The sequence below is a fragment of the Rhinolophus ferrumequinum genome, chromosome 17 (assembly GCF_004115265.2).
Source record: "Rhinolophus ferrumequinum isolate MPI-CBG mRhiFer1 chromosome 17, mRhiFer1_v1.p, whole genome shotgun sequence".
In the NCBI taxonomy this organism is placed as follows: domain Eukaryota; kingdom Metazoa; phylum Chordata; class Mammalia; order Chiroptera; family Rhinolophidae; genus Rhinolophus; species Rhinolophus ferrumequinum.
This window is the reverse complement of record NC_046300.1, coordinates 19498859-19513230: the sequence shown is the minus strand read 5'-3', so window position 1 is coordinate 19513230 and position 14372 is coordinate 19498859. Positions and strand designations below refer to the sequence as shown.

The window sequence follows — 14372 nt, the reverse complement described above, 5'->3', positions numbered from 1 at the left end:
AGAAATCTTCTGTATCATTCCTACAATCTGGTATTTACTTCTTGCCTTCAAGCTTTTTTTTTTTTTTTTTTTTTTTGCTTTAGTGTTCTATGCTTTCCCTATTAGGAGTGGATTCTATTTTATTTACTATCCCTGGGATCCATTATGTTTTATAAATCCAAGAACTCATGCTTTTCATTAATGCTAGAAAAGTGTGTGTCTTTTTCTCTTTTGCTCCAATTCTCTGAACAGTCATATTTAAAAAAACAAAACAAAACCTTTTATGGGTGAGTTAATGAGCAAAGAAGACAACAACTACGTCTCTAGGAAATCCCTACTAACATGTAAGTCACCCAAAGGATAACACGTTAGCTCATGCTTTTACGTATTGATGCATTTGTTCAGCAGACATTTATTATGCATGTACCGTGTGATAGTAACAATGTGAGAAAATGCAAAGAAGTAAGAATTCTAACAACCACCCTCCTTATTAAACACTCTCAGTACAGTGTCAGGGCTGGTTTCATGGGTGTACAATCTGTGTAGGGGCACAGGGGGCCTGAGCCCCATGTTTCCTTCAATTTTCTGCTATCACCATCTTGAAATTCTTGATAATTTTGGAACAAGGGGCTCTGCATTTTCATTTTGCGCTGGGCTCTGCACTAGCCAGGCTTGGAATATCAAAGCTCCAGATGGCTAACCCCAGTGGGAAACACTATCCCACTTTCTTCATCTCCCCTTCCACCAACAGTATCATTAATACACATGAGTGAATCTTGGTTGATAACACGGGGATTTCAATGCATCATCCTGGTGATAAAATTTATCAGCTATTTCCTCCTATGGGTAATTCTCCTTGTTTGAGCCTCTCTTCCCTGCCTCACGCTATCTCTTCTATCCCTCCCCCCAAAATGTTGCTATTTTACAGTAACTGCAACACAGGGTAACAAAGCTGCCACAGGAGTATATGGAAAGGGTACTCATATTCAAGTATCAGGAAATGCTTCCTGGGTAAGCCCAGGGGTTGACAGCCCAATGTTAAGGTAGAGTCAGACCCAAGAAGTCCCTCTATACTAGGTGAAAAGCTGTAAGTGGCTTAGAGAAGACTGGATCATAGCCATATTCCTTCATTGGAGGAAACAAGTACTTATCTCTGGGGCCTCGAGGAGGAGACTGCATGTGAGCTAAGGCAGAAAGAATGCAGAGGTGGAAGAACATAGAAGCAAGACACCAGAGACAAAGGGAGCAGTGTGAGAAAATGCAAGACGGTAAGAACACTAAGGTCCATCTCCATGATTCAACACTGAGCACAAGGGTTGGCTTCCGGGTGTGTGACCTGTGGAACCACACAAGGCCCCACACTTAGGAGGGTTCCATGCTTGGCTTAATGCTCCGCTGTCACTGTCTTGAAATTCTTGATAATCATTTCTGAAAAAGGGGCCCCCGATTTTTATTTTGCACTGGACTCTGAAAATTATGTAGCCGGTCCTACTTAGTAGCACGGTGTAAAACGGCTTACTTACATGCACTATCCATTTAATCTATAAAAAGGCATTATTATAATGATGCTTTGCAAATCTATATCATAGCATTATTACTGTGATTTTATTGAGAAAACTGAGGCACAGGGTGGTAATGTACTTTCCAAGCTACACACCACAGAGAAGTGATGAAGCCAGAATTTGAACCTAAGTCTTTCTGTCAAGTTGGTGTGTTTAAACACGGTGGTAGGTTGACTTTCCAAGTAAAGACAGGAGCAGGTGGCTCAGTTGGCTGGAGTGCAGGGGACATGAGAAGGATTGGAAGGTGACAGAGTAAGAAGGTTGAATGAAACTGGGTCACTGCAGTCCCTGAATGATTATATACTCTTTTCTTCGGGACAAAGGGAAACATGGAGCGACATGATCAGGGTTATATAGTAGAAAGTTTATTATTGTAATAGTGTATACGGTTATTTGTAGGGGGACAAACAAAAAGGCAGGAAGAAGACATTTGAGGCTCACATAGTCCTTCAAACATGGGGTAACAGGATTAGTAATAATGGAAGCTAATGTTTAACGAGCATTTACTCCGTGTCAGACACTGTACCTGACTTACACTATGCAATGCCTATCAAATCCCTTTAAGGTAGGTACTTTGTATTATCCCATATTACTGATAAAACATAGGAGGCAAAGGGGAGTTTAAATAACTTGGCCATTGCTACACAGCCAGGGAGCTGCAAAGGTGTCATTTGGTTAACTTCCATGTCCAATGATTTACACTCCAACAAATATCCTAGCCAGATATCTTTTTAAATTAAAAAAAAAAAATTCTGAAATACATAGGAAAAATTTTAAATATAATATTAAACAGCACTGTTTTAAGAAAAGACCTAGGAAGGTAGAATTTTAGCAGCTTTGAGAATCAATTATAGAGCAATAACATTTAAGATCTTTTGTTCCTGGCACAAAAACAAAAACCCAGATCAATAGAACAGACTGGAAAATCCATAAATAGAATAAAGCATTTTAAAAAATGTAACACATGATAAACAAGCTTCCCATAATAAAAAGCATTAGGAAGAATTATTTAGTAAATCAAATTGGAATAACTGGATAATAATTTGGGGAAGTGATCAGGTTAGATATATATTTTTATACTATACACAAAAATAACCTCCATATGGATTAAGGAGTTAAATACAAAAAAAGTGAATGACAGAAAACCAGCAGGAGATGGAATAGAATATTTATCAGATTTATGAAAGACCAGTAACTTCAGCTTTGAAGCAGTGGAATAAATCATGAAGGAAAAGACTGACAGATTTGAATACATAAAAAATTTAAAACTTCTGTACAATGAAAAAACAGCAAGGCTAAAATAAAAAGGACATTATACTGAGGGCAATATTTGCATTCCGTCTGACAAAGAGGGCTTTAAAACTCAGACTATATATAACCTCATTCAAATTTATAAGGCAAACATCAGACCTCAAAATATAAATATGTAAGATATGGAAAAAACAATGAACCCATAAGAGGAGCAAAATCAGTACAGGAAAAAAAAATGGTTCAGCCCACCAATAATTAAGACAACAAAAATAAAGCAAACGTAAGAATTTTCACCTTTCTCACTAATATTTCCCCCAAACTGGCAACACCCAATATTGCTACAGTTGGATCGAAACCTGTGTCCTCATTCCTTACTAGTGGCACTGTAAATGGATACAACCATCTTAAAAATCACTATCACGACACATAGCCAGAGTCAGGCTCTAAACCACATTGATTTTCATAATCAGCAATTACACACTGAGCAATTTATCTTCTAGATATCCTAAAAGCAAAAGTGGATGTGGGCACGAGATAGTCATCCCTTATTGTTTATAATGGGAGAAATCTGGAAACATGTGTGCCTGAAATTAAGGGAGTGGTTTCATAAGCCATGACACAGACTGTTATACAGGGGAAGACGTTTGAAGCTTTTCTTTTCAGAATTTAAGTCCAAAGGGATGAAGACAGAGACAAGTAGCTTGAAGTGAAGCAATATTAAGAAAAAAAAAATCACAAAATATTTCCTTTACAGGTGTCAGAGCCTGGGTGTGTTTATCACGTGAGGGGAGCAATATATTAAAGGAGAAAAAATGAAAATGTGTGTGAGAGAGAGAAGAAAAGCAGAGAGGGTAGGAGGGAAGGGAAGGAGAAGGAAGAGAGTGGTGAGCGTGCAGGTATGAGGAAGTCCCAGGCAGGACACTCAAAGGTAAACACGGAAGAGACTGCTGTGGAAATGAGGAAATGCCTCCCCGCTCTGGAGTAAAGATGAAGAAAGACAAACAGAAACACGCTGGGAGTGAAGATGAGGATCAATTCGACCCTTTGAGAATTTCTTACTCAGGTGAGACTTTCTTGGTTTGGCAGAATCCGGGTGCCCTGACACCAGAAATCCTGTAACATTTTATAACTGTATCCAGTGTGTCACATCCCAGGTAGGAAAGGAAAAATGAACAAAAGTGCCACCAGGGGGCAGATTTGGTACTGGCAAAGGGACTTTAAAGATATGAGGGGAAAAAAAGAAAAAACCCTCAAAAACAAAGTATTTTCCTTCAATACAAGGTCCATTGTTTGTTTTGCAGTAATAAATAGTGCATCGAGTCCAGAGCAATTTCCTTAATGCTTGTGTTATGGATATGAATTTTGCTCCATAAACTGAGGTGTGTAAGAAAGGATAAGTACTTTGTATCCTTTAAATAAAATTAAATTTAGCCTTAAGCCACTGTTCCTACTAGACCAGGTTAAAATCTCAGCGATTGTTATAGCTCCCAAGCCCCAGAGGGTCCCACGGAGGTTCTGCGAGTCTTAGCCCGTGTTAATAGTGAGGTCCAATATATGAAATCTCGTGATCCCTTGCTATGCTGCAACTGTGCTATGTCCTTCCCTGGTAACAGTGGGCAGATTCCAACATCTGGAACACACACACACACACACACACACACACACACACACACACACACACCCTTTCTTAGGGCACTCAAAGGGAAGTTGGGAGTTATCCCTATCTGTGGAACTCTTGCCTCCTGCACCCCTCTTTCAGCTCTCTCTCCCCTGTGCCTCCTGTGCCTCCCTCTCTGCTTTCAAAATCTTCACCTTCCTCGATGGGTCTCATCATTGGCCAGCGGAGGCTTTCTGAAGATGTAGGAAGAAAGATGTCCTCAAGAAACATACTCAAGACAGACCTGGAGCCCAGAGGCCCTGTCTTGTTCTCAGGATGAGGAAAGGAGAAAACCCAAGAACAGAATACACTCATATATCCTAACTGTGTAGCCACATTTGCCACAAGATTACAGTTCTTAAAATCCCCTGTTTACAAGTCTGGCAGAATGTGACAGTGAGTTTCCTTTTTCTGGTAGATGACCGAGGCGTCCCTTAAAGTTGATGATGGGCCGGGGAATTACCATCAGGTTAGCTGCCATGGAGGAACAAAGACAGAGATGGGACGCACCCTCACCTCAAAGAGCTTCCAGTGACACATGCACAGACACAGGTAATGGTGGACTGGTGAATTTAGGTAAGCATGGCAAACTAAAAGCCAGAAAGCCAGATCCCACTGACAAACGTACGCTCGAATCTGTCCATCTAGCATCTCTTAGAAAAGAAGACCTGACCACCCAGATCTGCATTCCCACATGGCAGTCATCATCAGGAGCTAAGCAGAGGCTACTCCCTTTAGCTCGGCTCCTGCTCCCCAGTTTACCACTGTCCCCCACTGTGTTGTGCCCAGTCGACTTCCCTCATTCATGCTACTTGTCTAGCTCCTATAGGTATTTGGGTTTGCAACCCCTGACCGAGAAAACGAAATAATAGTCAGGACACAGTGGTTAAGTTTTCCATAAAAATTAATTAAACTGCTGCCTTTCCTTAATGCTCACCCTGGCATATCTGGAAATTCAGAATTATTTCAGAAGGACCTTAAGATGTGAGCAAAGACTAAAGAGGCTGGCATATTTAAGTGCGATCCACTCAGTTCATTTGCAAATGTTATAAACAAGGCCAGCTGCACTCCTGGCATCGAGCAGAGTATACTGATGCTTGTGTGCTGAACAATAAACACAGAGAGATATTTGTGAAATAGATATTATGAAATGCAGTTCTGTTCTTTGGCCTCATTTTCCATCACTGCTATCCAGAGTTCCCCATGGATCAGCCAGTCACCAGTGGACAAGTGTACACTGGTGTAATTGAGCTGCAGGAAACTCACACATGGACAGTCCAATTCAGAACTAGTCTTGCCCTGACTTCGGGCCTATGAGTTCAGCCTCAGCCTACAGAGACACCCAGCTTCGTTTTGCTCAATGTTAATTTTCAACAGATAGGCCAAGCACAGAATGCTTTCACAGTAAATTAGAAAAGTCCAACAGAAACAAGAGGAGGGAGTCTGTTAAACTTAGGAGAGAAAAATAAAGGAAAGAAAAAGTTATTTTTTAGCAAGGACATCTGTAGTTGTCTGGCTTTCCTGGTAAGTTCAAGTTTCTACCCATGAAAATCCCTCTCTACGCTCCTGAAAATAAAGTTTAAAAACCAAAAACCTATATAAATCAATCAACTAATTAATAACAGCAATTAAACATTCTATTCTATGCATTGAAAGGTATTGTTTCATAAAACCCATATTTTTCCATTGTACGTGTATATCCAATAAGAATATCGTTGGAATCTTTGGCTGGTTGAAACTTTATACACTCAATGGAATAAAGCTCTTTCGAAAGACTACAGTTAGGGAAGAGAGACGAGCGCAAAATCATAAAACATTCAGAATACCCCATGTCCTTCAGCAGAGGGACACCCCAGCTTCCCCAGTTGATTTCTGAAGAAGGCCATACCAATATGGGATGTACGTAGGTGGCTCCTTGATCCTTAATCGCTGAATGACACAAGAAGAAACTGATTCCAACTAGTAGTGTGTATCTGACAAATTTTAGATAATAATACCACTGCCTGAGGGAATACATAAAATAACAGCATTTTATCTCAGGTCTTTAATAGTTTGGGGAAAGAGAACACGGTAGCTACAAGACATAGAAAATTCACTAGCTATGCATTTTTCAAATCTACATCCCAACCACTATCAGAGGAGAACCTCTCAAGTCACATTCAGAAATATTTTATTTAGAAAGCACTTCCATATTAGATTTTCCTTAAATAAAAAATTTTAAAGAAAGTGCAGCTTTAAAATGAGTGATATGCACTAGAAAGTAGGATTTTTGGAGACTATATTATCATTTTATATCATGGGGTTAAAAAAGAAGCTCATCTTTGAAAATTAAACAAAACAAAACACACTGTTTCACCTTTAAAAAAATGGGTGTTTTTAGTTCATAATCCAAAAGTGAATGATGGGATATACCAACGGCACAGATGGTGATGGAAAGAAAATGAGAATCAGAATCCTTAAGAATATACAAAAGCTCTCCAAATGTGTATGTGTTCTTATGCACATTTGTGAACACAGACATACACCTGCACACACATCCAGCAGAAATGACTGGAGCACAGCAAGTGGCACGGAAGCCCCGCCTACAATCCCAGGAAATGGTCTGTTTGGATGCCTCCCTCGTGAGGCTCCCGTGGAAGCACATCACCCTGCCCAGTTTATGCAGTCTCATCTTCAAGTGCTGTTAATCAGAAACCTGCCAAGGAGAATACTAAATGCTCTCTAAAGATATCTGGAATGCCATATCAAGCTCTATGTCAAATAAGCAATAAAACAACAAGTCCATCAACTAGGTTCTAAAAGATTTATCCCTCTTCTTCTATTGAGGAGAAAGGAGCCTGTTATAAATAACTGACATTAATCACAAATCTGCAGGTCAGCAAATAAAAAAAAAATTTTTTTGAAATGACCATGACTAAGTACAGAAAGACAACTTGTTAATTACTTTTAAGAATGTAAATTGGCAAAATGTAGAGTGATTTATGAAATGTCAACAAAAGAGGAAATCTCCCTCAGAACACTGAGTAATGATGAGACAAAAGAAACTGATGAAATTTTCAATTACATTCCCTGGGTCTTACGCTTTCCAGTTTATCTCTGCAGTCTATCCCCAATTCCTCACCCTCCATATATGATCACTGGGGTGAGGCGTTAGAAGAAACAAACACATAAACTAATTGTAGGCAGTTGTTTAGAGAGCAAATTATAACTCTACCACAATGCTGGAAGCATCAGGGAGCACTGGGAAGCCTGCTGAGGATCTCACTATAGACCACCAGTGGCAATGTCTCTGATCTTAAAATCAGTGCAGATAGTGTGGAAATTTCAGTAAAGAGAGAGAAGAGAGAGATGGGAGGGAAGACAAATTATATACTATGTCTGGAAACAAGTTATGAGAGAAAATAGTTTGCAAGCTAATTGATTGAATAGTTACAATCATGATCTCCAAACAAAACTATCCCTTGTAGTATAGGAAGAAAAGATTAGAACATCTCCTAATAGCGAAACAATTTTAAATTCATTCTTAGAAATACTTACATTGTGTCTTTTTAAATATATATGCTACATTTATAAAGTAATGCGTATAGATAATTTCAAAACAATAAGCACATATTGGGGTGAGTGCTCAATTTTTTTTCTCAATTATTATTATTATTTTTTTAACTGTTAGGAGTGTGTGGTCAAATCCTGGATGGCCTTTGTCTAGAAAAGCACTCAAAGAAACCTATGGCTTCTATAGGTCAATTACTCTATATTTTGGTTTATTATTGTTGTTGTTGCTATTTTCACAAAGGAATATCCGTTAATTGTAAAAAAGAAATTAGAGAAAACTATAAAAGAAAGGATGAATCACCTATAACTCTACTATATTTTGGTACCAACTGTTTGTTTTTTATCTAACCATGCATACCTTTTATATGTATATATAATTACATGTAAACATATACTTTCTCAAAACTATCAAACTATAGTGACTGTTTTATAACTCATTTTCAATTAATAATAAATTGTGGATATATTATTTTTGAACAGAATTTTAATTACCTATACATTAGAAATTTGCATTGAATTACATACTAAAATTTAACCATTTCTCATAGTTGAATATTTAGGTTCTTTTAAATTTTTTGCTATTTTAAATAATGGCTATGAACTTCTAAGTAGCTTTTCTGCCACCACAATTCTATAACTATTTCAAAGGATACATTTCTGTAAGTGGAATCGCTGGAAGAAAGTATGTGCCAAATTAAGATTTTTGATATGTTTTATAACATTGGTCTTCATACAATTTGTACCAATTATTGTGCCCATCAGCAGTTATGAGTCCCATGATATTTTCTAGGCATTAACAGTAAAACCACAGTAATTTGCTGATTTGATTAGTGAAAGCTATCCATCACCGAGTTACTAACCAGTTGCCTAACTAGTTGGAAAACTGGTGAAACTCCTCTGGCTCAGTTTACTCAGGCAGTTGTCTCAATCCTGGAAGCGACAATAGACTGAGTTGGAAATACCTGAGGATCAGACATGGGGGCCTTTGGATGCCAAGCAGATGGGACTAGATTTTATCCCGTAGATCAGTCTTTCCCCAGGGAATGGAACTATACTCCTAGGGAGTATATTTTGGAACTATGAGTGCATGTTTTTGTGTTCACAATGTCTGGGGGTTGCTACTGGTATTTAGTGGGTGGGGACCCAAGATGCTAGCTGCCATGCAATGTACAGAGCAGTGTTGAGAAATGAAGAATTCTGTTCATGCTTTGCACAATTTTCAAATGTCTTACTGGAAATGCATGAGGGGAGAAGCCCGAATACAATTATCCAAGCCCACAACATAACTCTATTTTACAATGCAATAGTCTGTGCCAGTTTTTAATAAATATTGTTTTCTGCTACCATGTAAACCAAGGGGACAATGTTTTCTTCAGAGTTTTACCAAGGGCTGTGCGCCATTTTTAAAAAGTACATTATTAATACCACACGATTCCTGTTCGTTGTATCACCACAATCACCTACTCAGAACGGTCTGCATTTGTATGGGGTTTACATTCACTGTGATTCTAAGAGTATGTGTGAGGATCTTATCACTTCCTCATGTCTTCTAATATTGTCATGATCAAGCATTTATGTAACGAAATACATTTCATTATTATAAACTGATTTATCTCTCCTTATTAGTACATGTAAGGCCTTCTATTGCCTTTCACAAAATTACATGTAGGTAGGTCATTGTTTCTATTGGTTTCATTTTAAGAAAAGAAACATTAAGAATATTTATTCTAAACAATGGTCATTGGGCCTCTGTTGAAAACTGCTGCTGCAGACAACAGGAAGCTCTTCAGAAGCTTCCAGCAGGAGAGTGACATGATAAAGCAGAGCGGGAGGTATGAGTGTGCAGAAAGCAAGAAAAGAAATGGGAAAAGGAGATGGTAGGAGGTAGAGACCAGAAAAGAGGCAAATACAATCTGGGTAGTGAACTAATGAAGACCTAGAATACTGCTTCCCTGAAAGAATCAGAAAGAAGAGCATTTTATGGAGGATATCTTAAAAAGAGAAGTCGTTGGAACGCAGTGATTGAATATAGTGTCACAGAGTGACTGTCATAGTGTTATTAGAATGCAGAGTGACTGTGTTCTCAAAAATAGTCTCACACATGGGCATTCACATTTGTAAGCTCATACACACACAGGCACACACACACACAGACACCTGTACACATACACACACTTACATACTCTGAAACTCCGGATTCATTACCAAATAATCCCTCTCCCCTCTTGCTATCAAAGGGAAGACTTATCACACCACTGATTCTGAAATCTGACAGCTCAACCTGACAGTAGGCTGAATTGAAGGGGCAAAGCCTTATTTGGTTTATTTATGTGTTTGTGATTCTTCATCCAAGATAAACCCCGAAATAAATTTCGAGTGTGCTCAAGCACTCTTCAGGTTGTAAATCATATATTGCATTCTCATACTATAGTAAGCATAAAACCACATAGATCAACGATAGATATATCTATATATACCTCCCTTTCTTGCCAAATTCGTGCACACACACCCACACAAAGAGAGAGAATAAAAGGAAACTAAGAATATAGGAACCAATGATAATTTGTCTGCAGCGTACATGTTTACTAACCAGAAGCAACCATAACAATGAAAATAGAATAATATTAGGTTGGACAAAGGAACCATGGTTGCAAATGGCAGAAAAGCATTTCCAAAATGAAGGGCTAGAGAATCATGGATATTAACCATAAGAGAACAACTGCTGGCAAACACTGGGGATAGAAGAGAATGTCCTGATTTACATTCAATTTTCAGTTAAGAATAAAAGTGCATTATATACTGAATTATCTGCTGTTAGCTTCTATACGCATTCTCAATTTTGAATTTTCTGATAATAGATAATGTAAATAATTTCTTTTTTTTAATTATAGATTTTGGGCACAATGTGATATATAAATATTTCTTTAAATAATGGAATTGTGAGTCGAATGTATCTCCAAACATAATGGAACTATTTAGTTATCCTGACCTGTGTCTGTGTAACAGCACTGAGTAAGTAAAACACAAGTATCACATTCTTGGTTGCTTTTCTTAACAATTGAAACATGAGAAAAATGGCCACCATTTCCTTCTCAACTATAAGCAATTATTCCCCCACTACACCAAAAAATGTCAATCGTATTCCATCAAAGTGGAAAATGTCCCTAGAAACCTCACCATTAAATTCTCACATTGTCCACTTCTTGTTTCTTTTTTATGGGTTACTTCCCACCTGAAATGGATTCTTCCGCGCTTTCCTATTTGCAGCATGTGACAACAATGCAAGACAAATCCCAAGGACTGTGCTAACTGCCTAAGATGGGTAATGAATGCCTAAAATGTCTGTAGTCAAAGGCACAGATAACAGCATCCACTTCTCCCCATCCCTGCTGCCTGATCTCAGATCTGACAAGACGGGCGATATTCATACAGTTAGTGTGTATTATGCTACAACGCAGGAAGTTTAATGAGCCATAAATAAACAGAACATCACCTAAGGCTAAAAGGAGACGCTACAGGTGAGGTTATAGGTGGCTGCAGCTTAAAGGCCGTGGTCTTTCCTCTTCGGCCTAATTAGGCCCAGACTCCAAGCTCCTCGTCATGGAAGACTACGACCCCACGACCCACCCTCTGCCGGCTGCTCTCATCTCACCTCCCACCACTGCCCCTTTGTAACCCCTGTAGGCTTCAAGTCACAACCGCCTCTCTTAAGACTCTGGGTCATCCTGCGGCATTTTTTCCTGGCATCCACTTCTTTACAATTGTTCCCTGATTGGGATCTACTTATTGCTCAAGACTCTGCTCTACTAGTGTCACACATCGGGGTAGCCATCCTTTCTCTCTGCTTTCTCTGCAAACACGGTTTATCTCCATCTAGGCACCTATTAGTTACCTTGTGATTGTCTTTTTACTCATTTGTCCCCCTGAATATGAGCTTTCCAATGGCAGGAACTGAGTCTTTTTGATGTTTGTGTCCCTGGTGCACAGTACAGTGAGCATTCATTAAATGTTGGTCGCTCGCCTAACTGGGAAGTTTTTCCTTTTCTTCTAAAGGGCAAGTCCAAGGGCTTTGCCTATAGAAGCTGTTAAAACTACCATTGATTTTCCCACGGAGGGTAGGGAGGGGTTTGTAAGTCAGAGCTTCTTCGAGCCAGAGTCATGGAGCGAGTGTGTTTGAGAAGGAAGATACAAGGGGTAGAGGATCACCTAACATGCTGGTACCAACTATAGTGAGCTCTCACTCTAGGTGTCATGGCCACAGAATCCTCAGGGGCACTCCCACTGGTCCACTTCAATATACACTATGTCCAAGCAGCAGGGGAGTGGGATCAAGTAGTGTTGGCTCATGAGACTTCATAGCACCTGGAAATCTGGGTTACAGGCAGGATTTAACTGGCAGGGCCATGCTAGGAGAGGAACAGGTGAGACACATGGAGTCCCTGCAGCCTGGGGCTTCCCCTCATTCGGGACTGTCAGCCCACACCAGCTCTGTGTGGAGACACTTTCATGCACATTTTGCTCAATGATCAGTTGAAATCCACTGCTGGCATCACTTTTCTTTTTTATCACATAAGCCCCATGGGCATACAATATAAGGCCTTTCTTTGTTGGTAGAAAGAACAGAAGGTCTCGCACTCACAAAAGATACCAGATTTAGACTTTTCATATTATCTCCAAGTGAGGTGATACAAACAGTCACAGACATGCACTAGCATAGTTAAAAGAAGAAGCAGTTCATCGAGCACCTTCAATCTGTGTCCAATTACCGCATCACACCTTCTGAAGCGCACTGCAAATTAGAACTTTTGATAAATTCTATATCTTGCGAATAGCACAATTAGCTTGAATTTGTATGTATCATATGTTAACTTGTTAAATGTAAACAATGTTCACAATGGTTCAGCATGTCATTAGTTTTTAATAGACTAGGAACCACCTTTTGAATTCTTCAAGTTCTTGCAAGTACAGAATCTATAATAGGATCAGTAGACAATGGCAATGACTCTTTTTCATCAAAATGAAAAATACAATTTACTTATCACTTACCAAATTAAGTTTTTCCCAGAACTCAGGTCCTTCTTTCATCTCTCTGAGGCTTGGTGGAACGTACCAAAAGCAAATATTGGCATATTCAGGCTGAGGATTAAGAAAATTTGAAAATTGTTTTGTTAACCTAAGGTTAATCTTAGAAGGCAATTAAGCTCTTAGCTAGTGTCTTTGAGTTATCATGTGTGTATTATGTTGATAAAAAATCAAAATCTTATAGACGTCCATTCTGCTTTACTTCTGATAACAGCCTACTGGGAATTTTTCTGCTCTGTCGGGTGCACCCTCTAGGTAAGGCATGAGCACATGATTAAGAATAAACATAATAAAGTTTGAGGCTGACTCAACTCAGTTCTGACTGTCAGCACCTGATATACATATGCCCAGAAATGCCCTGGTTCCTCCCTCTGCAACCCAAATCCTTAAGTTATTTCTTATACCCCATATCCTTCGAATAAAGCCCTCTCTACTTAAGGTAGCCAACATTGTCTTCTATTACCTGCTACACCTGACAAATGCAAAATCCCTGATTACCTGTGAGTTGATAACATATGACATACTTGGGTTTCACTTAACCAGCCCTGTCATGACCCTAGCCAATACAGCTTTGGGGGAAAAGAAAAAGAAAACAACAACAACAACAACAACAACAAAACAACCCTGCATCATCTGGACTCCCAGCTCTCAAGTGTCAGTATCAGTCTCAAATATCAGTACGGATGTGAATCAGGTAGGAGGCTTGCTAAAAATGCAGATTCTCAATCCCTGTGTTTAGAATGCCCAGTCTGATTAAGTCCATCATAGAAAAGTCTGGAGAACTGGCATTTTAAGAAGCATCTCGGATGAATCTGAGGTGGGTAGTACAAGGTCTATGTTTGAGAAACTCTGATCTAAAGTGGTCATAGCCCAGTTACCTTCTCCAGTCATCTGTTTTTTCTATCAGACATAATTTGGTTAAACATGGGACAACATTCCAGAGCAGGCTTAAGTCCATTGTCATACAGACAAGATCTGTTCTACCACACCCTTCATCCTCACTGGACAAAAACATAAGGCATGCCACAGGCAATCACAAGACTTGTACTCGATGACCAGATGATTTGGAACATTATGTTGACGGTTCACAAATTATATACACAGAATTGTATTCAGAAGAGGTTCTGAGTCATGCCCACCAACTCAGCACCTTCTTCATTTAATTCTTGGTACTGACAGTATTTGAAATGACTTCCATTTTTCCATGATAAACATAGATTATAGATAATAACCAATGTTATAATAGTTCTCAATAACCATCAGAGTTATGTGCCAGTGTCTAGAAATTT

The 14372-nt window shown here is 39.1% G+C and overlaps 1 protein-coding gene across 1 annotated transcript in view; it reads right to left on the bottom strand.

Moving 5' to 3' along the window:
* GADL1 (glutamate decarboxylase like 1) overlaps positions 1-14372 on the bottom strand; it is a 157753-nt gene that overhangs the window by 41346 nt on the left and 102035 nt on the right. The window contains exon 14 of the mRNA XM_033132691.1: positions 13048-13137. Coding sequence (XP_032988582.1) covers positions 13048-13137 — 90 coding nt within the window. The remainder of the gene's footprint in view (positions 1-13047; positions 13138-14372) is intronic.